We start from the raw sequence: 19914 nt of genomic DNA on the forward strand, positions 1-19914 counted from the left end.
GTAGGGGGATGAGAAAGGGGAATATACCTCTGGAAAAAGCATCCAGTCAAATCAGATGTGCTAGGAAAATCTCTTAAAAGAATTGTATGCATAATTGCAGATTGTTACAACAAAATATCAAAGAGGATGTAAGTAAGTTGAAATGTATTCACCTGAATAATTCCTATGCTATAATCTTCTTTCTGTACCTTCCAGTGGTGCGTATAGCCAGCACAGCTAAGGGAGAAAGAAGCATATTATCTGCTTAGTTGCAGGACATGGGATAAAATCTTTGTTCCTACTTCTGCTCTTTAACAGCAGCTGAATGAGCTAGGTAGTCTTCAGACACAGGCAATGAGGACAGCTGCAATGTCCCTTGCAAATCTTAGTGAGGGAAAAGGTCTGAGATGGGACTGGATAAGATGTTTCACTGCTCTGAGCATCGGTGTAGCATAGACTGCATCCAGCCTGCCATTAGAGGTGAGCTCTGCAGCAGTCCTTCGATAGCTGAGGCTGGGATCTGTTGGAGTGTACCACAGAGCCCTGATGTTGTCTGAATTTTAGGACACGCTATCTTCAGTGAGCCTCGGAATAGGAATCCACAGCTTGTTAATAACAACACACAGATGTTTTGAAAGATTAGATTTCTGTAACCTAGAAAATACGGATGAAGATACAGAGTTTAAACAGCCAAGAAACGCTCAACTTTGTGAAAGGAATGATAAACTTAGCACACACTGGAATACAAATAGGCATCAATGAGCTCTAAAACACGTTTATGATCAATATTTACAGGATGGTGATGTCTTTGAATAATCTCAAATTTCGATACATAGATAAAGAGCTGTAGTATTTTATTGTGGCAGTGGTAGGCAACCATCTCCTTTTTAATGATGACCTCAGTGTATCTTGTCTTCTGAATGACAAGTGCATACTATAAATGGAGCAAATGCAATCTGTTTCTTTGTGTGTAGCTCCATCCATCTGCTATGGCAAGAGTACTTTAGACAGATCCCCACTCTGCCTGGGCTCCAAGGTCCTTGGACACAAGCCACGTCTGGCTGGGAAGCTGTGTAGCTGTGTTCGCACAGTGCTGTGCTTGAGCCGATAAGCTGTGTGCAAGCTACTGAACTAATGCAGCTGGTTCGAAGCCAATGAGTGTACAGGGAAAATGAGCTTGTGTTTGTCAACACTGGGCCCTCTAGACATGCCTGGACTGTATTGCTACTTGCGACAGCTTGCACAAATGGAGAGCATGGTGATGTGTACGGGGAGGTTTTTATAGACTCACATTCCAATTTTCTTTAAGGAGTCACTTTGAAATCACATTAGTAGGGAACTTCACTAGGCAAGAGTGTTAGAGAGTCCATGCCTAAAAGCCAATCTAGTTTGTTTTTTTTTCCTTCATGGACTTCAGTCAATTTTAACCAACGTAAATGTAAAAAATGGAGCTAGGTTCTGTTTTGATCTCTTCTTGTCATGAAATTGCAGACTTCCCTTAAAGCTGACTCCACGGGACTTTTCATTAGTCCATTTATTTCAGTGCAAGGCTGATGCAGACCAGAAGATGAACATAGATAATAACATGTTTTTTATCATTTTTCTTGGAGCATCTTTAATATGTGTAAAGTGCTCATACTTTAATTCCCCTATGTAGCAGGACCCTAGAGTCTCCAGGTGTTTTGCAACTACCAACAAAAGCTACAGCTCCTAATTCAAGCTTTGTAGAACAGCTTTTCTGAATTCCAAATTGTCTGTATATGAGCAGTGTAAAATAAATTTATCTTGATTCTAAATAGTATAGTTCTCTAATTTCATACGCACCTTTTTAAATATCTCTCTTAGATGGAGGTGTGGAAACTGCACTAAATCAGATTCTCTGGCATAGTATCAAATCTGCCTCCTTGACTGATGGATGCATCTGGCTCAAGGTGGTGAAATTTAGTATCATTTTTGATAAACATGGCCTAGTCATTTTGGAGTGTGTTGGAAATAATCACATACCATAACGAAGTTACAGAGATTTTTGACTTTAAGTTCATGACACAGAACAGTCTGGCAGCTCTGTCTAAAGAGAATCTGTTGCATATTTTTAAATATGTAATGTGTGTGCATTTATTTATTTGAGAGAGAAAGGAGCGTGTTATAGCTACATCCAGGAGTATGTCACTCTTGCTTGGTCCTATGCTTAAGTTGGTTTAAAAGGTTGTTAGTCTATATACAGTGTATAGTATACCTTTTGAATACACTTAACAGTATTTTGCTTAGATGAGCAGAAGGTGCCTGTATTCCATTTCCATTTTTGCATACAGCATAGATTCACTGAATTCTTGGAGTTCAATGGTGGTAAGCACTAGTGTGAGTTAGAGCCAGGCCTCTCTTTTCTACTAAGGCAGATTTTGTGAACAGTTACATAGACTGTTTCCACCTGATATGTTAATAATATGTTACAGGTAGTTTATAAATTTGGAATGATTCCGTGCTAATGGCTTAGAAAAGGCTCACTGGATCTAATTCAGAATCTTTTCACTGATGTCAGTATGTTGCAACTTAATCCTGGAGTGCTTTGTTGAAGTACTGGAATATCTAATTACAGGCTATGATGAAAGCCTAACTACAGTTTTGGCATATCAGACTACTTACTGGCTTGGGATTCATCCCCTTGGCTTTAGATGTCTACATCTGAGTAAGCCAGATAGGCCCTTTTAGCACGTTTTATCATCACCTTGAGCTATGTGACTGTCACAGGCCAGAAGGACTGCACCCTGTTCTGTGTTTCTTTCCACTGATTCTGAAAGAAGTCCTGACAGCTGCCTCAGATGTGGATGCATAAGGTGACGTGAGATTTTGCCCTTCTACTGCTGTCCACTATTTCTAGACATTGCTGTATTGCTCTTCACTCTCTGAGCTTGGTACACGTTGTTTCCTTTTGATTTTTGAAGATTATTCCTGAAGATGTTCATCTTGTTGGCTTTTTCTGCCATGCAGTAGGTTACTGTTGGAAAAGTCAAGTTACTTTTTTCTTCCCTCTTAGCAAAGCCAGGGCAATTTTTCAGAATCCAGAGACAGTTCTTATTTCTGGATGACTTCATCTAATTAATTATATAATTAAATTTTGGAAGAATATCATTAAATACATGAGAAATAGTGACCGTTCTCTTCTGGTAGATTGGAAATAGCTAAATTTAAATAATTGTAAAAAGTTAACATTCCCCATGCTACCAGCTTTCATTTACCAAATAGAATTTAATAAACACGGTTTTTCAGAAGAAACAAGTAGCAAAACCTGGAATACTGAGGAAGTTATGATACTCTGAAAAGAATGTGCCATTCAAAAGAATGAACCAATCTTTGTTCTTAATGCTTCATGACAAACTTATACCTCTAATAGTTTGCAAAGACAAGCTGTTCTAATGCTGAAAATGTACAACAGAGTCTTAAGACTGTTTTTCAGTTCTTGGGCTAGGCTGTGGTGCCATGATTATGTTAACTTTAAATATGGCATGCCTGTTGAGATAACCAACTTTTTTCATGGGGTGTTTTTAGTACTTTTCTCTTTCCTAATTGCCCTCATTGCAGAGAATGCTGTGTTGTTATTCATCCCTGAGAAATGTTCATTTTAGAGCTATTACTGTAAAGTAATTACCTGTTTAAGTTTGATAAAGGAGCAAGTGGGCATAATGTAATGTGTCATTTCCAGTTAATATCCATCATTAATGCTCATCTGAAAATGAAATGGTATATCTGCTCTTAAATGTTTAACCAGGAAAGGAAAATCCTTTCCCAGGTTGTCCTGGGCAGTATCAATCAAAGGCAGAAGAAAAACGTCTGCAGAGATTAAATTTAAAACATCACACTGCCCCCTTCATTTTTAAAAGCCAGATTTTTCCCTCCCACTGGCATATTGAAAGTGTTTGTCCCCACGTTGTGCAGATAGGGGTCATAGGAGAGAGCAAGGAGAATTACAGCCTTGTGCTTAGCGGAGGGCATGTGGGTTGTTATAACCCTGGTTGAGCAAAAGGCTCATCTTGGCATCTGTCTCTAATGGCAAAAGAAGTGGGAGACATTGCTGTCCAGCAAAAGTAACCTGCACCTTTCAAGTGATTCTGTATGCCTAAAAAAAACTCCTGACTCTGTTTTTAAAACTTACTGCATTTAAATATATATATGTACGTGTGTGTGTGTATTGCTGCATATTTACCCATTGAAAATTATCTTGAAAGCTCTTTTCATCATTGGGTATTTATATTAGGCTGAGGGGTTCTTTTGGTTTGCTTGCTATAATTTTTCTTCTCTTACTTTCTTTGTCACCAACATATTTAGAGGAGCTAAGGCTTCAATTTGTCTTGAAGGGAAGCTAGGAAACATACATACAACAAGGAACTCTTCGTTTTCGGGAGTATTGTTTAGAAATATCACTTCCTTTCATGCAGAAACTGTCTGAGGACAGAAGAAATACAATGTAAATAGTCTTGTTATTGGTTTTAATGCTATAATACATCTTTCTAGTTCAGTTCACAAAATATGTATGTACACTTAATATTTCATTTGATGTTTTGACTTTAAATAATTGATATCTTTTGGATTTTTGCAATACACACAGTTCTGTTTACATGAGAAAAATATGCTTTCCACTGCTGCTTTAGATAGAAATGGATGTTAAGAAACTGAGGAATGAGTAGAATCAGAAAGTGAAATGCTGACTGGATGTTCATAACACAAGATAGCTAAAACATATTTTTTGAAATTTTTTCTTGTATGCTCTGTCCTCATTCTTTTTATTAATTTTTTTTCTTGCAGTAATACTTACAATTTCTGAAAAATGTAAAACAATAAGAAAAAAAGGCACTCAAAACTATTTTAGAGGAAGAAACTGAATGTAGTCTCAGTTTGCCGATATTGAAATGTGAATTCAGGTATTTTAAGGGGTAATATACATTACTGAGTGAACTCCTCCTTGATTTTTTTTTCTGTTTTGCCACAAGTTATCTTTTATCTGTGAGTACAGCAATATTTAGTAATCTAATTTGTTCTACATAGATTTTGAGTCTGTAAACTTCAGTATATATAATCACAGCAATCCTGTTTGGTAAGAATGTTGTCATAGTGTGCTGAAAAATTTCCTGAAGACATAATATAAATAATACTAAGTCCTAAGAAGCATTTTTCAAGGTGTATCATGTTACTGTAATGACTCATTGGAAAGCAGTGCCATTCTATTTTTTGTCACAGTCAAGTGATCTTTAGAAATGGCTATGCCTTGATATAAATGTACCATTCTGTTGCTTCTTTGGAGTGGACCTTGTCATATTTTTATGAATGTACAAAGGAAGTCCCTGGATTATTTTTTTTCTACTTGAAAGCTGTACTAGAGCTTTTATTAGATGCCGAATTTGTGTGCCTTACAGCTTAAGGAGCTGCTACTGTGAAAACTTATTAAGCCTTACAGCACCTTTGCTATCTTTAAAACCAGTGAAACTACTTTTTCACTTATTCTAGAGAGCATGGAAAACAAGTTTTAATTTGATTTATTGATGGCATGTTACAGCATAGTCACAATCACGTAGAGGTGGAATTCAACAACTAAATACTATAACAGTTAGATTGAAGCATAACTCTGTGTGTTGGATCAATGGGTCCCAGGTATTGTGCCAAACACAATGAAAATTAATCCTCTGATGGACACATGAGATTAAGTACTTTTTTTTGACTGTATAACATGAATTAGAGTTATCTAAGTGTATTACAAACCTGTATTTATGTACTTCAGTCTGAAGTAATTTCTGCGTAGTGTTTTTGAAGGGATTTAAATTAGATTTTCGAGGTATGGAAAAAATTACAGTGTGAGAGTTTTTTAGATGAGGCATACAACTTAATTTCAAACAGTAAGGTAATTTACAGAATGAATTCTGGTCTAGTTGCAGAAAAGTCTGTTTGCAGGACTTGGTACTCAAAACACTTTTATTTTTAAACTTCAGTCTTCCTCTGACCATGTAATGTAGTCTTAAAGTAGGATACAAAATGTCTTCCAATTAAGATTTTTTTTCCTGAAATTCCTACCTAATCCTTTAATCCTTATCATAAATTCAAATGATAAAGATCTTCTTCCCTGTAGTTATCCCAAAGCCCTAGATCCTCCCTTCATTCTCTGCTTTTGAACAGTCAAGGTCTTCAACATGATGCCACACATGATTTATTTTTTTCCAGAAATGTTGTTTGATGCATTATTGTATCAAGACAATAATAATTGGGTCTTTTGCAGGGCTGGGATGAATGCTAGTTGGCATTCTTTGTGAGTTTTCTTTGTTTTGAAATATGGAGCTTAGCTTAATTTTTCTGTTAATGTTGTGTTGTTTTTTTTTAGCTTATGCTGTAGTGAAAGCAAAGTTTAATCAACACATACTGCTGTAGATTTTCTGCTATGCTGGATTTGAATGAGTCAGCCTTTCTCTTAGTCACCTGACAAGGAAGGACAAGAGGTGTCCATATAAAAAGTCTTAGGGACAGTGTCGTGATCTCATTTATAATATCAGGGAGTGAAAAATCTTTCTTAACTAGCTAGAGCAGGTAAGTTGATTTATTAATTTATTCCTCAGATTTTATCTTGCTGTTTTCATTGTCTGTATTGTCCAGTCTTGAGATCCACCTACAATATAAAGCAGTAGTGAATGAGAAAAATTCTGTCTGTATTTATTTGGGGTAAGAATTTTTAGCAACTTGACTCCACAAAATATCTGACTGTATAACATCTGGCTAAAAAAGTTCATCTGTGTTTTCAGGTGCACTACAATGTTGGCAAAAACCTGGCTGACAAGGGAAATCAAAGTGCTGCAATCAAATACTACAGAGAAGCTGTAAGGTATTAGAATTTTTACTGCTTTATTGAACTATCCTAAAATTGCTTTAAGGTTTAACAGGGAGAAAATGCTTAGGTATTCATTTTCATGTTCTGCAGCGATGCAGAGCTAACAATTTGCATAAAGGAATGTGTCTCCCATATATAATAATAATCTCTTAAATTTTACATTTTAGGTTGAATCCTAAATATGTACATGCCATGAACAACCTTGGAAATATTCTGAAAGAAAGAAATGAGCTCCAAGAAGCAGAGGAGTTGCTGTCCTTAGCTGTACAAATACAGTATGTTTAGAACAAAGCCAAGCAGTATTTTGTAGCAGCTGAGCAGAAAGGATACAATGGGATCTTCTGTTCAAAGTGCTCAGTTGTCATCTCTCTTATTTTTTTCTCCAATTTATTCAGACCTGATTTTGCTGCTGCATGGATGAATCTAGGAATAGTACAGAACAGTTTAAGAAGGTTTGAAGAGGCAGAGCAAAGCTACTGGACAGCAATTAAACACAGGAGAAAATATCCAGATTGTTACTACAATTTAGGGCGGTTGGTGAGTATTTTTGAATGAATTATTGCTATTGGAGTAATCTGTGCGTGCATATATTTTTGCTATGTTGTTAAATGCTGAACATTATTCCAGTTTAATTGATTTGTAGTTCAGGATGATTTCCTACTTTCAGTAGCTTTTTTCTATTGCTTTCCTAGTATAATCCCTTTCTTATCACATTTGGTAGTCCTACTTTCCATATAAAGACATCCAACCAAAAATATAGATTGTGATCTTTTGTTTAAGAGAGATTTTTAATCATTTCTCAATATCAGACTGCTTTACAGTCATGAGCATATTCCAACAAATTGTTAGGCAGTAGAACTATGCAAAAAAAAATCATTTTAGATTCATGGAAATTTACTTATTCTCTTGTGTAGAAAATGCTAATTTTCTTTCCCACTTTATTGGTGCCTATGTATCTGACCAGCTTCCAGAGAAGAAAAAAAAAAACAACATAAAAGTGAAAAATTAGTTTATACCAGTCTATCTTCCATGCTACCCTAGTATTCTTTTCACATTTCTTATTTTTATCTGTAAGAGCAAGTTTTACTAGAACAGAAAGAGAGAGATTAATAATCTTTGTGCCTTTAGTCCATAATTGAAAAGTCAAGTAAATCTGAGTGACATTACTAGAGTTTTCTTTCCTTTTAGTATGCAGATTTGAATCGCCATATAGATGCATTGAATGCATGGAGGAATGCTACAGTTCTGAAACCAGAGCATAGTTTGGCTTGGAACAATATGATTATATTGCTTGATAACACAGGTATGAACCCACTGGAATATTTTAATGAGTAATTCAGTGTCTTTCAAAACTCAGTTTTATCTGTATTTATCTAAAAGGAGTTCTACTTCTTATTTGGCTACCAAGACACTCTCCATAAAAATTAGAATGTTTTCTAACTCAGTGGTTTTAAAGCATCACTTGAAATCCAGCCCATCAATTGCATTTCTGAGCCTCATTTGAAATGACATCATTTTGCAAGCATGTTTATATTAGAGACCAAACTTCAGAACTCTTGAATCTCTGCTTTTGTTCTTCTAGACGTGTTATTTGTTGAAAATAGAATGGAGGTTTTCTGTTGTCTTATTCTGTAGGCCTTTATATTTATGTGTCAGAGATACCTGTTTTTCTTCAAAAACACGTATAATCAGCCCTTCATACAATATGTGTGCTTACAGCATGAAAAGTAACTAGTAAGGCTGTGTTAAGATGCCTTCTCTTTTTCCACTGCGTGGGCTCCCAGGCAATCTAGCTCAAGCAGAAGCAGTTGGAAGAGAGGCCCTGGAGTTAATACCTAATGATCATTCCCTTATGTTTTCTTTGGCAAATGTACTGGGGAAATCACAAAAATATAAGGTAGGTAACTAGAGCTCTCTGTTTGTTTTTTTGTGGTGGTGGTGGTTTTTTAACCATATATACTGTGTATAAACTGTGTGTATCTCTGTAGAAACGGTTTGAGGAAGTCATTGTGGACTGTGACTTCGTCAGGATTCAGTGCCCATTTCTGTCACAGAATTGTTGTGTGACTCTGACCTAAATTCATCTCACCTTATTTTACATGTTGTGTGGTGGATTTTTTTGGAACATTGATTGCTGCCCTAAACTGTCAATGGTCATTGAAGAGAAGTAGGCTCTTAAGCACACTAGAGGGCAGTTAGGGTCTTGTATTGGTTCACTGGTTCTCTCCGGAGAGAACCTCCTCTGATTTAAAGTCCTTGGTTCAGGGTCCAAAATTAGATGTGATATGTTAGTTCTGGTGTTCTTTCGTGTAAGGAAGCAAGGTTTCCCATTACCTGATATGAATTCTAGCCTCATTACCTCAGAAGCTATCTAAAATGAAGATATCACAGACTCTCTAATCCCAGGTTGAGGATGGGATACCTAAGTAACCACAGAATATTATGGTATGTTCATACATAGAGCAATGTATTGAACTTTCCCTTGAATATAGTTGGCCAGTTAGCGAGTGGTACTTCAGTATTGACTACTTGTATTTAAAAGTAGTAAATGTAATGCAATTGAGGTCAGAGAAATATTTTCCAGAAGGAATTGTATGAATATTCAGAGAATAAATCATATATAGTTAACATTTTTCGTTACTTTGACTCCATAGTTACCGATGTATGCATGCGATAGGGAGAAATAAATAATGGAGCAAGTTTTTTGTATTCCTCAGAAAAACATCATTTATTTAACTATGACTGTTGGGGGGAGGTTGATGGCTTTTTTGATATGTTGTAATGTTAGCAGTGCTGAAGGAACATCCTTAGTGTAAAAGAAGTAAGATTTTTTGATATTAGACTTCATAGACTTGATGGAATGGATGTGTTTTTTCCACCAATTACCGTGTCCACTAACATTTCCAGTCATGTCCAAATGTGGAGTGATGACCTGTCCACATGTCAGAGGCCCTGGCAGGCCTAACACCTCCTTTGGTTTGTGTTGGTGATGCTGTTACCCACGGCATTGCATTTTCTCTAGACTGTCACTTTCATTTTTTTGTACACTCTGTTACTAGTCTCTTTCCACCTGAAGCTGTTATAAAATATATTTTTAGGTTACATTAACAAAGTTCCAGAAGGATACAAATTAACATCCAGAATGTATAAGGATAACATTATGGAGGAGTTAATTGCTAGTATTATTTTGATGAGTCATGAATATGAAAGAATAGAGTATTGTACAGTTATTTAGCAGGAATAATATGCAGCCTGACAGAATAAAGAATGTTTATAATGAAGTAAGGAGAAGAAATAAGTGGAAAACTAGGTAGGAAACTTTCTCCAGGTATAGGAAAAACAAGTCTGTCACAGTGGATTTAAAAAATAACAAAGCGGGTAGTGCTTTTGATGGCCAGTTCTGAGAGGTCATTATGCTGCATGGGAATGCATTGGAGACAGTGGAAATGATGGTGGGAGAAAATGAAGCTTTCAAGGCAGCATCCTGAATAAAGCAAAAGGCGCAGTGGAGCCCAGGGAAGAAAGGAGGGGGCCACTGACAGTTTTAATAGTTCAACAGGGAGTAGTAGGTTTGTGTAAAGCAAAATATAACTTATCTAGTACCTTGAAATTGATGGGTTATAATAGGGAGAGCAAACTAAGGGCATTGGGAAGTGCACTTAGAAAATTTGATGATAGCAGTAGCTGTATTTTGTATGGATTGGAAAGTAGAGATACAGGGTTGCTTTTGTTGGTGCTTTTTGTTTATTTTTAAGTGGGAGAATATAGAATTAAGATTAAAAGAATGGGAGATTAAGATTTCTTGTCTACCCCTCCACATGTAAAAACAGAGAGAAGTGGATGGCTCTTTAAGGATTTTACTGTGTATGGGAGGGGAGGGGAAGACGGGGGATTGGAGGCTGTCAAGGTGATGGAGGTGATTTGCAGAAGGCTGCCTGGCTGTGTCTGTTGTGTTGTATAACCTCAGGCATTTCATTTATTAGGTTACTTTTTATGTGTCTGTATAAAAGTTGATACTACATTGGCTCTGTTGCCATAAAGTAAGATTTGGTTTGGGTTTTGTTGGTTTTTTTTTGGTTTTGTTGTGTTTTTTCGTACTTCATATTTTAAAAGGCACAAAATTGAAAAGATTTTGCTATTATGAAAGAGTTCCTTCAAATAAGTACACAATATTCTTCAGTTTCAAATGCTCTTTTCATTGGAAGATAGATTTTCTGAGACCAAAAAAAAATCCCCCAACCCATTAAGATTTCTGTTTGTATCTATTCATGAATGATTTATTGTTTCAGAAACAAAAGCACATACAGGATGAGTTGTTTTGGTGTTTTTGCTTTTTTTTTTTTTAATTAACATCTGTTATGTCAAGTTTGATTTCTCATTTAAGTACTTGTTGCAATGGACAAAGAATCAAACTATCTTTAGCTCTTTGAAAATATGTATGCTGTATTTTTGTTATGTATACATCTATGCTTTTTCTGTAAGAAGTACAACAAATCGGAAACATTCAGCATTTTTTCTATTTGAAAAAAAGCCAGACAACAATTTTGTGCTGTGGCCTTGGCAGCAGATGGAATGCAGTGTGCTTTCCCAAAGCCTTTGCTATACACAGTGTGCAAGTTTCTTGACAACACTTGATTTAAAGCTTTGGCAAGACAGAGTCATTTGAAATATCACCGGATGTACTGGAATGTATATTTACACCATATATCCGCAATAATATGAATGTGATGCACCATCAGTAGCCTTTAATCAGACAGTATGCTTCTACAAGCAAAGCGGTGGCAATGAGAATGTTTCCAGAGTGTGGTTGGAGATATGCACAGTAATGAGAGTCAGTCCAACAGAGCATGTGTTTTATTATATTTTCTGGGAACACACTGCACATGTTGTCCCATCATACATCAGCAGTGAAAGGGTGAGTCCGTACACTAGCTGCTTCCCCTCTGTGTAACTGACAACGTTCAGGTATAAAAATGCAGTAATTGGACAGCACAGCTTTCAGTCTGTTGTTAACCTGCCCAGTAAGGAAAGTGGAAGTTTACTTAGTAAATTAAAATAGTAGAAATTGCAGTGGAAAAATTACAAATTGTAGGACTTCTGACTACTGCATGGTTTCAAGAGCCATTCTGCTGTTGATTTTTAGGTTTGGTTGGGTGTGTATAAAGAGGTTACCTTGCAATACCACGAGTCTTGACAAATGTTTGAATCTTGGGGTGTTTCTCAAGTGACCGAGTTAGAATCATAGAATAATTTTGACTGGAAAGGGATATCCAGAGGTCATCTAGTCCAATCCCTGACCAAGCCAGGCACCAGGACATGCAGAGGGACACCCAACTTGAAAGCAGCTCTGCAGAAAAAGACAGGAGGGTCCTGGTGGACACCAAGCTGATCGTGAGCCAAAAGCTGATCATGAGCCAAAAGCTCTTTTTGCTGGTGCCCAGTGACAGGACAAGAGGCAATGGATGCAAACTGGAACAGAGGAGATTCCCTCTGAACAGGCAGTACTTCTGTGCTGTGCAGGTGATGGAGCACTGGCACAGATTGCCCAGAGAGGCCGTGGGATTTCCTCCTTGGAGACGTTCAAAAGCTGCCTGGAGATGGGCCTGGGCAGCCTGCTCTGGGTGGCCCTGCTGGAGCAGGAGGGTGGGACCACATGGTCTCCAGAGGTGCCTTCCAACTGTAAAGACCCTGTGATTCCTGCCCATCCATTTGTCCATCCTGTTTAAGTGTGAATGGTGGCCTTCCCCTCCAGTGTACTGACCAGTCCCTCCAATTAGGGGCTATCTGTAATGTTCCTGATAGAGTGTTCAGTCCCATCACCCAAATCAACACTTTGGGTCTCAAATAGCCCAGTTCATCTAGGTACATTAATAGTCGGGGCATGAGAATGCTAGAGCTGGTGATGATGCCAGGGAAAAGCAATGCCAAAACTTGCAGGATAGAATCATATACTGCATAAATTTCTGGTCATCTGGTTCCCTTGTTCAGTCCTATCCATATAGGCCTTCCACAGGAAAAAGAAGTACAGAAAGGATACAGAAAGGAGATACAGAAAGAAGTACAAAAAGAACTACAAAAGGATTTGTTGAGAACCTGAGGTCTCCTTGACCTTACCAAAAAAAAAAGCACTTTCAGCATCAGCCTTTCTTGGCTTGAGAGTGGCAGCCTTAGCTGTGCTCTGGACCGCTTTGAAAGGAGAGTGAACTTTGGGTTTGAATTCGGACATATCTCTTCAGTCACTCGAAGTTAAGTCACTGACATCAGAAACTTCTCACCTGTGGGACCCTTATGGGACTTATGTCAAGCTTCTCAGAAGAACACAGCAGAATCAAAAATTTGGCCGATAGATTTTCTTTTTTTACCAGAGCCTGTGTGGTGCTGTGTAGTTTTAAATAGCAAAGGCTTAGCGCAAAGGAAAGGCCTTTTCCCCAGGGATGTTCTCAAATACCTGGGACATTAAGTGTGTGCATTAGAATAGGTAATTTTATCTCCAGGTAATTTGACCTGAAACTAAATGAGCAACTTTCTCTAAAACACAGCATAGCCCAGGATCCATGTGAAATTGTTTTTCTAAAGTATCTATTCTTGTATGCAAGTGAGTACATATGGTCCATTTGGATTGGGAAATATCTTTCTAAACTTATACAGGAAATATGCTCTGGAACAAAAGTGTCTGTATCAGCAGCTCATTTGGTAAAATAAAAATGTCAAATTAGGGAATTAACTTAGCAGTAAGTTGTTCTTCTGAATATTTGGTGAGAGTTTGGCTTTTCTAAGTACTCAGACATCAACAGTCCTAAGAGAATACACACTGCAGCTGGGAATATGGGAAAGGTTGCTTGGAAGAAACGTGAGAAACAGTTCAGTTGGTTTGGTTTTTCAATAACAGACACTCTGCTATTCTTCATAGAGAACCATGTTGAAACATCTGTATGAATGGTTTTTACTGGAAAGCTCCTGCCTGAAATGGTAAAAATTATTAATGGGAAAAGGTGTCTAAAAGGAGTTTTCTCAGATGCTACATTATATTATGCTTGTTTTGATTGAATAAATAGGTAAAACTTCAGCAGGTAATGCTTGAAAATAGTATAACTGAGGGGGGGGGGGGGGAGTTAAACTGCTTTATAAACTTCACTAGTGCTTCACTTTTCTTTATTTTTTTATTTTAGCTCTCAGCTAACATAATGTGAGCCTGTGAAATCTTGGCACTTATTTGTACCACTGTCACTTTTCTGGAGGCTACAGCCACCTGAACTACAGGATCATGCAGGCTTAGATTATACATACTGTGGCATCGTATAGATATGGCACAGTTTGGAGTTTCTTTCAGTTACAATTTTGTGTACATTTTGTATTATTTTATATACTGCAAGAGTAGACTGTCCTGTTGACTTGTTCTTCTAAATTATTCAGGAATCTGAAGCGCTGTTCCTCAAGGCAATTAAAGCCAATCCAAACGCTGCCAGTTATCACGGTAATTTGGGTAAGAGCTTTTCTACGTCTTATCAGTTGCATTGTTTATTTGCTTCATATTTGTTGTGTTTTAAAAGAAAAGGCAATCTTTTGAGCCTTCTTCCTGCTGGGCAGATTCCTATTTTACTTCCTAGAAAAACTGCCAACCAGAGAAGAACAGGGCACTAAACCAGAAAAGCCATCACATGATATGACAGATCAAGAGGGCTGCACAATCCAGCCCAGAGGTAGCTGCACTTCAGTGGCTGCAAATTGGTTCATTTATGCTACGCTTGTAACCCGCAATGAGCTCACCAGATAAGAGCTGCCATTTATGGCTCCAGTGTAATTCATTCCTTCATCATTCCCATGCCAGTTCTGCTCCCAGGCTTTGCTCCTGCATTTGGCAACAGAACAAGCAGCTACTGTGCCACCAGCCAGTGAGAGACCCTCACTGGAAACAAATGCCTTAATGTTGTTTTCCAAGTGATTGGCAAGGCTGTGCATTATTCAACAATATTGCTAACGAAATTCTTCACTGATGTTCCAGCTGTGCTTTATCATCGCTGGGGAAATCTTGACTTAGCAAAGAAGCACTATGAAGTCTCTCTGAAGCTGGATCCTACGGCACCCGGGACCAAGGAAAACTACAATCTCTTAAGAAGAAAACTGGAGCAATTGCAGAAGAAAGGCGGTGCCTGATGTTTCTTTTCAGGTCGTCAGTGCATGCTGTTTACTGTTAATGTTACATGGTTACTTTTGACCATGTAAAGGATTCAGTCATTGTTTCTCAAAAATAACACCACCACCAGCAATGCACATTTGAATGTCCAATTATGCCCTCCTACAGATTCTAACATTTCAGCTGGAGTTTGGAGGATCTTTTTATTTTATTTTTTTTCTCCTGAACTGCTTTTAAAGTCCCTTAGGACACTTTTATAGGTATACGAAAGCGATGCAGATGGATTCACAGCTGTGAATAAATAGCAATATTTGCTTTCACTTGCAATTTGATATCTTCATCTGACTTTTTAGTAGCAGGATGAATATCAGAAGGCAGTTTTATTTCTGAAAGTGTTTCTGGAAAAAAGTGCAATTTCCTGTTTAAACCCTGATCTGTTCAAGTATGAAGAATATCTGTCCACTTCAGTTTTATTACTGCTTTCTACCGCCAGTCCTGCGGAGACAGTGGAAGAATGGATTCTCTCCAGCACATCAGTTTGCTCTTGTAATTTGAATTGCACCCTTGTTCTTGTTTCTGGCTCCACCATTTGAAGTGTAGGATTTGTACAGGTGTAAATGAGTGCTGTAAAAGGTTTGTCAGCCACTATACTGCTGAGGTATGTTTGAGTGAAGAAAGTACTCCTAGATTTAAGGCAAAGATTTTAGCAAGCAGCAAAGGGAAGAGGACAAAGTTTAAAAAGACAGAGGGGTAAGCTAGAGTGTCTGTTCTTGCAGGCCAGCCTCATCTAGCACAGACAGCTTGGGCCACAAATCAGCTCTCGCAGCCAGTTGGTGGTCTAAACACAGAATAGCATCTACAGGAGCTAATTCCTGTGGCTTGAGGCACTGCAGTGCTTTCTGGTTAAGGACATAACTTTTGGCTCCTACATTGTTGGTAAATAAAGAGAAAATTTCTGGGGCAAACAACCTGACCGTGGCTACTGAGGTATGAACTGGAAGGAACTCTGATTCCATTTTTGTCTCCCATGGCTCGTGAGCTTGCGAAAGAGACAGTTAAATAAGCATAGCTGTTAATGTGTAAGCTGATCACGTTGGTGCGGGATGATTCAGAGATGGTACCCATTGATACAGTGTCACTTTTCAAAATGTGTTATGCTTTAATACATGTTTAAACTCTGGCTGTCCAAAGTTGTTTGTCTTGTGCCAGTATTTACATTCCTGCTTCAGGAAAACATCACATGTCTATTTTATTTGTTTATTTGTTTGCTTGTTGTATTTAAGGTTGGAAGATTGCTATCAGATGTGAAAACTATGGAATTTAGCCTCTCTTGTTGCATTCCTTTGTTCTTTCTTTTTTCCCCTCATAGGAAGACATTGATCAATGCAGTGTTTGCAGCTTTCCTAATGAGTCCAATGGTTATGTTATAGGAGATTGTGGAATGTTCCCCATACACAACTCATCTATGTGTGGAACGACTTAAAATGTTGAGGGAATGCCTGCCATAGGACAGTATGTCGTGTGGCCTTGCCAGCTGACTAACATATTCTACATCTGTGTCTTGAACCTATAATAGGCTAATTTTACATTATTTTTTTTTGCAATGACAGTTGCTTCAAGAAGCAAGTGTGTCTATAGCACAATACAATACTGCAGAGCTACCCAAGCATCCTCTGACAAAGCTCATTTGGTAAAGTAGTGCAGCTACTTTAATGTAATATTCTTTCCAGACTAACTATAAATCAAGACAGCAAGGCTCTGGCAACGCAATACTGACCACAAATTTGGCTTTGAATGAATGAATATGCCGGCATTGCACATACCCAAATTGTATGTTGTCATACTGATTTTAGTTGAGGTACCAGAGGCATGTGTTTGTATTCGTGCAGTGTTCTGCTAATGCACCCTATCTTTCAGCAGGGCTAATTGGTTCCTGTAGGGCCCCAAGTTGATGCATTGTATCCACTTCTTCTGGTTTCCAGACAGAAGTTTCAGAAAGCAGTTTCTGAATGTCTTTATAGGATATAAACATGCTTTTTGGTAAGTCTCCTTACTGGTCCAGCAGAACACTGCACCGGTATGGTTAGTCATCTTCTGATAACCAGTATAGTTCAGTCACTACCGACTTTTGTACCCAAAATGTGCTGAAATTGATACAATGTTCAGTACAAACAGCACACTTTTAAGGCCTGGCATGCATCAGATACAGAGAACACTTAACTACATCAGTCACGAGGTATTGAAGGGCTGGGATCTGGCTGGACGTGCTAGTTTATAACAGAAAATATATGTTTAATATAATCAGGTCTTTTCTGTATATTTGGAATATGACATATTGAGTTTAAATTATTATTCTCATCATGAAGTTCATATGTATATTTGTGCCTGTTGGCTGCCAGGTTAGATTTACAGAAATCCAGTAGATCAATATTATGTATGGGGTATGAATTCTCTCTAGCTCATTACAAACCGAAGTTGTTGCAGAAATTCCTCTGTGGAAATCAGTTTGTCCTCCTACTCATGCGTCTTAAACCGAAGCGATACACCAACAAGCTGAATACCTTGTTGGCATTTGAAAATGGTGTTTACTCTTCAATACAGACAATGGGATTTATTCTCAATTGGTTTTGGGGCACCTATTGTGTTACTGTGGGGGGTGGGATATTTGTTTTATATCATTTTTAGTGCTATAGAAATTCAATGTAATTACTTCTATGATGGTAATAAGGATACACTTATGATTGTGCATAATGTTGACGTAAATTGGGTTCAAAAAAAAGCAACAAACAACTGATTTTTCAATTAAAAATTTCCTAAGACTTTAAGAACGCTGAATCATAAGAATGCTAAGGATTTTTTACTTTATCTTCAGAATTATTTTGAGAGTCTAAGTAATACAGTAAGCTTTATTGAAATGTTTATATTATCATCCTTTTCTTGTTTTCTTATACCTCATAACTGACTCCTGGAATAGTGCAAAACCAGGCACCCTGGATAAAAAGAAAGGTATAGAAAAGTGTCTGATTCTGTATGAAAATAAAGAAACATAGATGCTTTTTTTTTTCCCCAAAGCTTTCTTGTTCAAATATAGTTCTGAAGAGAGAAATACAGAATGATTCAATGCGCAGAACGGAGTCAGAACAGAAAAATGTTCACACTGATTGCTATAGATGACAGCCTCTTTTCACCAAAAAGTTCCAAGAGAGTTCCCTTATTGTATGTTTTTCTCATGTCTAGAACAATGTCATGTACATGAAGTTTCCTGTTGTTTAATTTCATACTTAAGACTTAGAGATGTGGATTGTGTGTGTATGAGCACTCAGAAATAAAAATCTTTTGTTTGTTAAAAATATTGGGCCTGTTAATTGGAAACAGATTCCTCCATATTTTAGACATCTGCATCTGAGCTATTCATCCCAGTTTTTCTGTATTGTCCATGGGAATAAAACAGGTAATCTGAAATATGATTCATCTAAAGAAAAAGATGTGAGGCATCCTGTGCTTGAAGCAGTCATTCCTCTTCACTAACTTCAAAGGGCAACTATGATGATCAGCTCACATATCTGAAGAAAACCTCACTCTGCTGCTTTCAGATGAATTGATCTGGTCCTCTATACTTCTCCTACAGTCCATCCTTCGCACCAAGAATATTAACAGACTGGAATTGAGGCAAAGTGGTAGGTACTTGCCTTGAGAGTCAGAGCTATAGTAGTTAGATGAGGGGATGGGATAAGACAAATGAGGAGGGATTTGGGTTCTGCAGACAGTTAAATTTATGAAACTGATAAAGCAACTGAATGTCAAATCTCTGCCTATGTTAACTGAACATTTGGGTCTAGCTCTACATATAATTAGCTTGTCTGCAATTACAATAAATGGTAAGAACTTCTTGTTAAATTGACTTTTTGCTGTGGTTCGTTGCTTTGGAAGCAATCTAAAGCAACTGTAAATTTACAAAGATGAGATTTTTGTCTTAAATTGAAGTTGCTATTTCAAGCTATAGCTATCAGAATGTCAAATGTGATTCTGTGTTCTGATGTTTTTTTGTTTTTTTTTGTTTTTGTTTTTGTTTTTGTTTTTTTTGCATGTTTTACTTTAAATATCTTTATTTGGTGGTTCCTGCATGTATTCTTCATTTCATCTGAGCACATGTACATTTGCATACCTATCATTACGTGTTGATCCTCACATGAATCTTGACTTGGCCCATTCACTGGAAGTGCTTCTTTTCACAGTTTTTGGTAAGTCTCTACCAACTGTGTGTTTGGGGGCATGCTGAACCCAACAGCGAGGTCACAACTGAACCTCTGATGTAAAAGCAGAGGTGGCCAGACTTCTGGTTTTGTCATGTGCCACCACCTCAAGCTGCAGGTACTGTGAGTAACAGCCGCTTCAGACCATGTGCTGGGCTCCACGATAAGGTGAAGTGTTTTTATGTACCATTAACATACAAACACGGCAATTTAGATGCTTTGGGGAAAAAGGACTGTCCGCCCGCTGTGAAGAAGCTGATGCGTTCGGCTGTACAGGCTACAGAGCAACGGAGGAGAAGTTAACCTTGGTATCAGAGAGCTGCAGGGTGGTACGGGGCACGGGTGTTGGTGTGTGTCTGTGACGGTCCATGTCGAGTGGTTCAGGGCTTTATTTTTGTATTTGTTAGAAAAAAGCCCCTGTAGATGTTGAAATCGGCAGCAGGTCAACTCAGGACAAGTTTTGAACATGAGGTGGTGTGGGGTTGCCAAGGGTTTGTTCCAACTTCGTTTCAGAGGAACGAGGGGCAAATACACCTGTAACGGGGCCATGTAACAAATCTAAGCTTTACTATCATTTTAATCGATTTAAACTGTGGTAACGATGCTTGTGTTTGAACTGGGTGACTCGAGGTCCTGCCGCAGGCCAGGAACAAACTCCGTTTCTCCTCATTTTCCCCTTGGCT

At 37.9% G+C, this 19914-nt stretch overlaps 1 protein-coding gene across 2 annotated transcripts in view; it reads left to right on the forward strand.

Moving 5' to 3' along the window:
* The window catches only part of TMTC4 (transmembrane O-mannosyltransferase targeting cadherins 4), a 52386-nt gene extending 34058 nt beyond the window's left edge, over nt 1–18328 (forward strand). The window contains exons 12-18 of one of the 2 annotated variants that reach the window (XM_027443723.3): nt 6759–6838; nt 7012–7119; nt 7240–7381; nt 8033–8147; nt 8629–8741; nt 14258–14327; nt 14847–18328. In XM_027443723.3, coding sequence (XP_027299524.1) covers nt 6759–6838; nt 7012–7119; nt 7240–7381; nt 8033–8147; nt 8629–8741; nt 14258–14327; nt 14847–14998 — 780 coding nt within the window. In that variant the 3' untranslated portion in view covers nt 14999–18328. The remainder of the gene's footprint in view (nt 1–6758; nt 6839–7011; nt 7120–7239; nt 7382–8032; nt 8148–8628; nt 8742–14257; nt 14328–14846) is intronic. The other variant, XR_011806317.1, reaches the window with a different exon arrangement.
* The last annotated feature ends 1586 nt before the right edge of the window (nt 18329–19914 follow it).

This window comes from Anas platyrhynchos, chromosome 1 (genome assembly GCF_047663525.1).
Source record: "Anas platyrhynchos isolate ZD024472 breed Pekin duck chromosome 1, IASCAAS_PekinDuck_T2T, whole genome shotgun sequence".
In the NCBI taxonomy this organism is placed as follows: domain Eukaryota; kingdom Metazoa; phylum Chordata; class Aves; order Anseriformes; family Anatidae; genus Anas; species Anas platyrhynchos.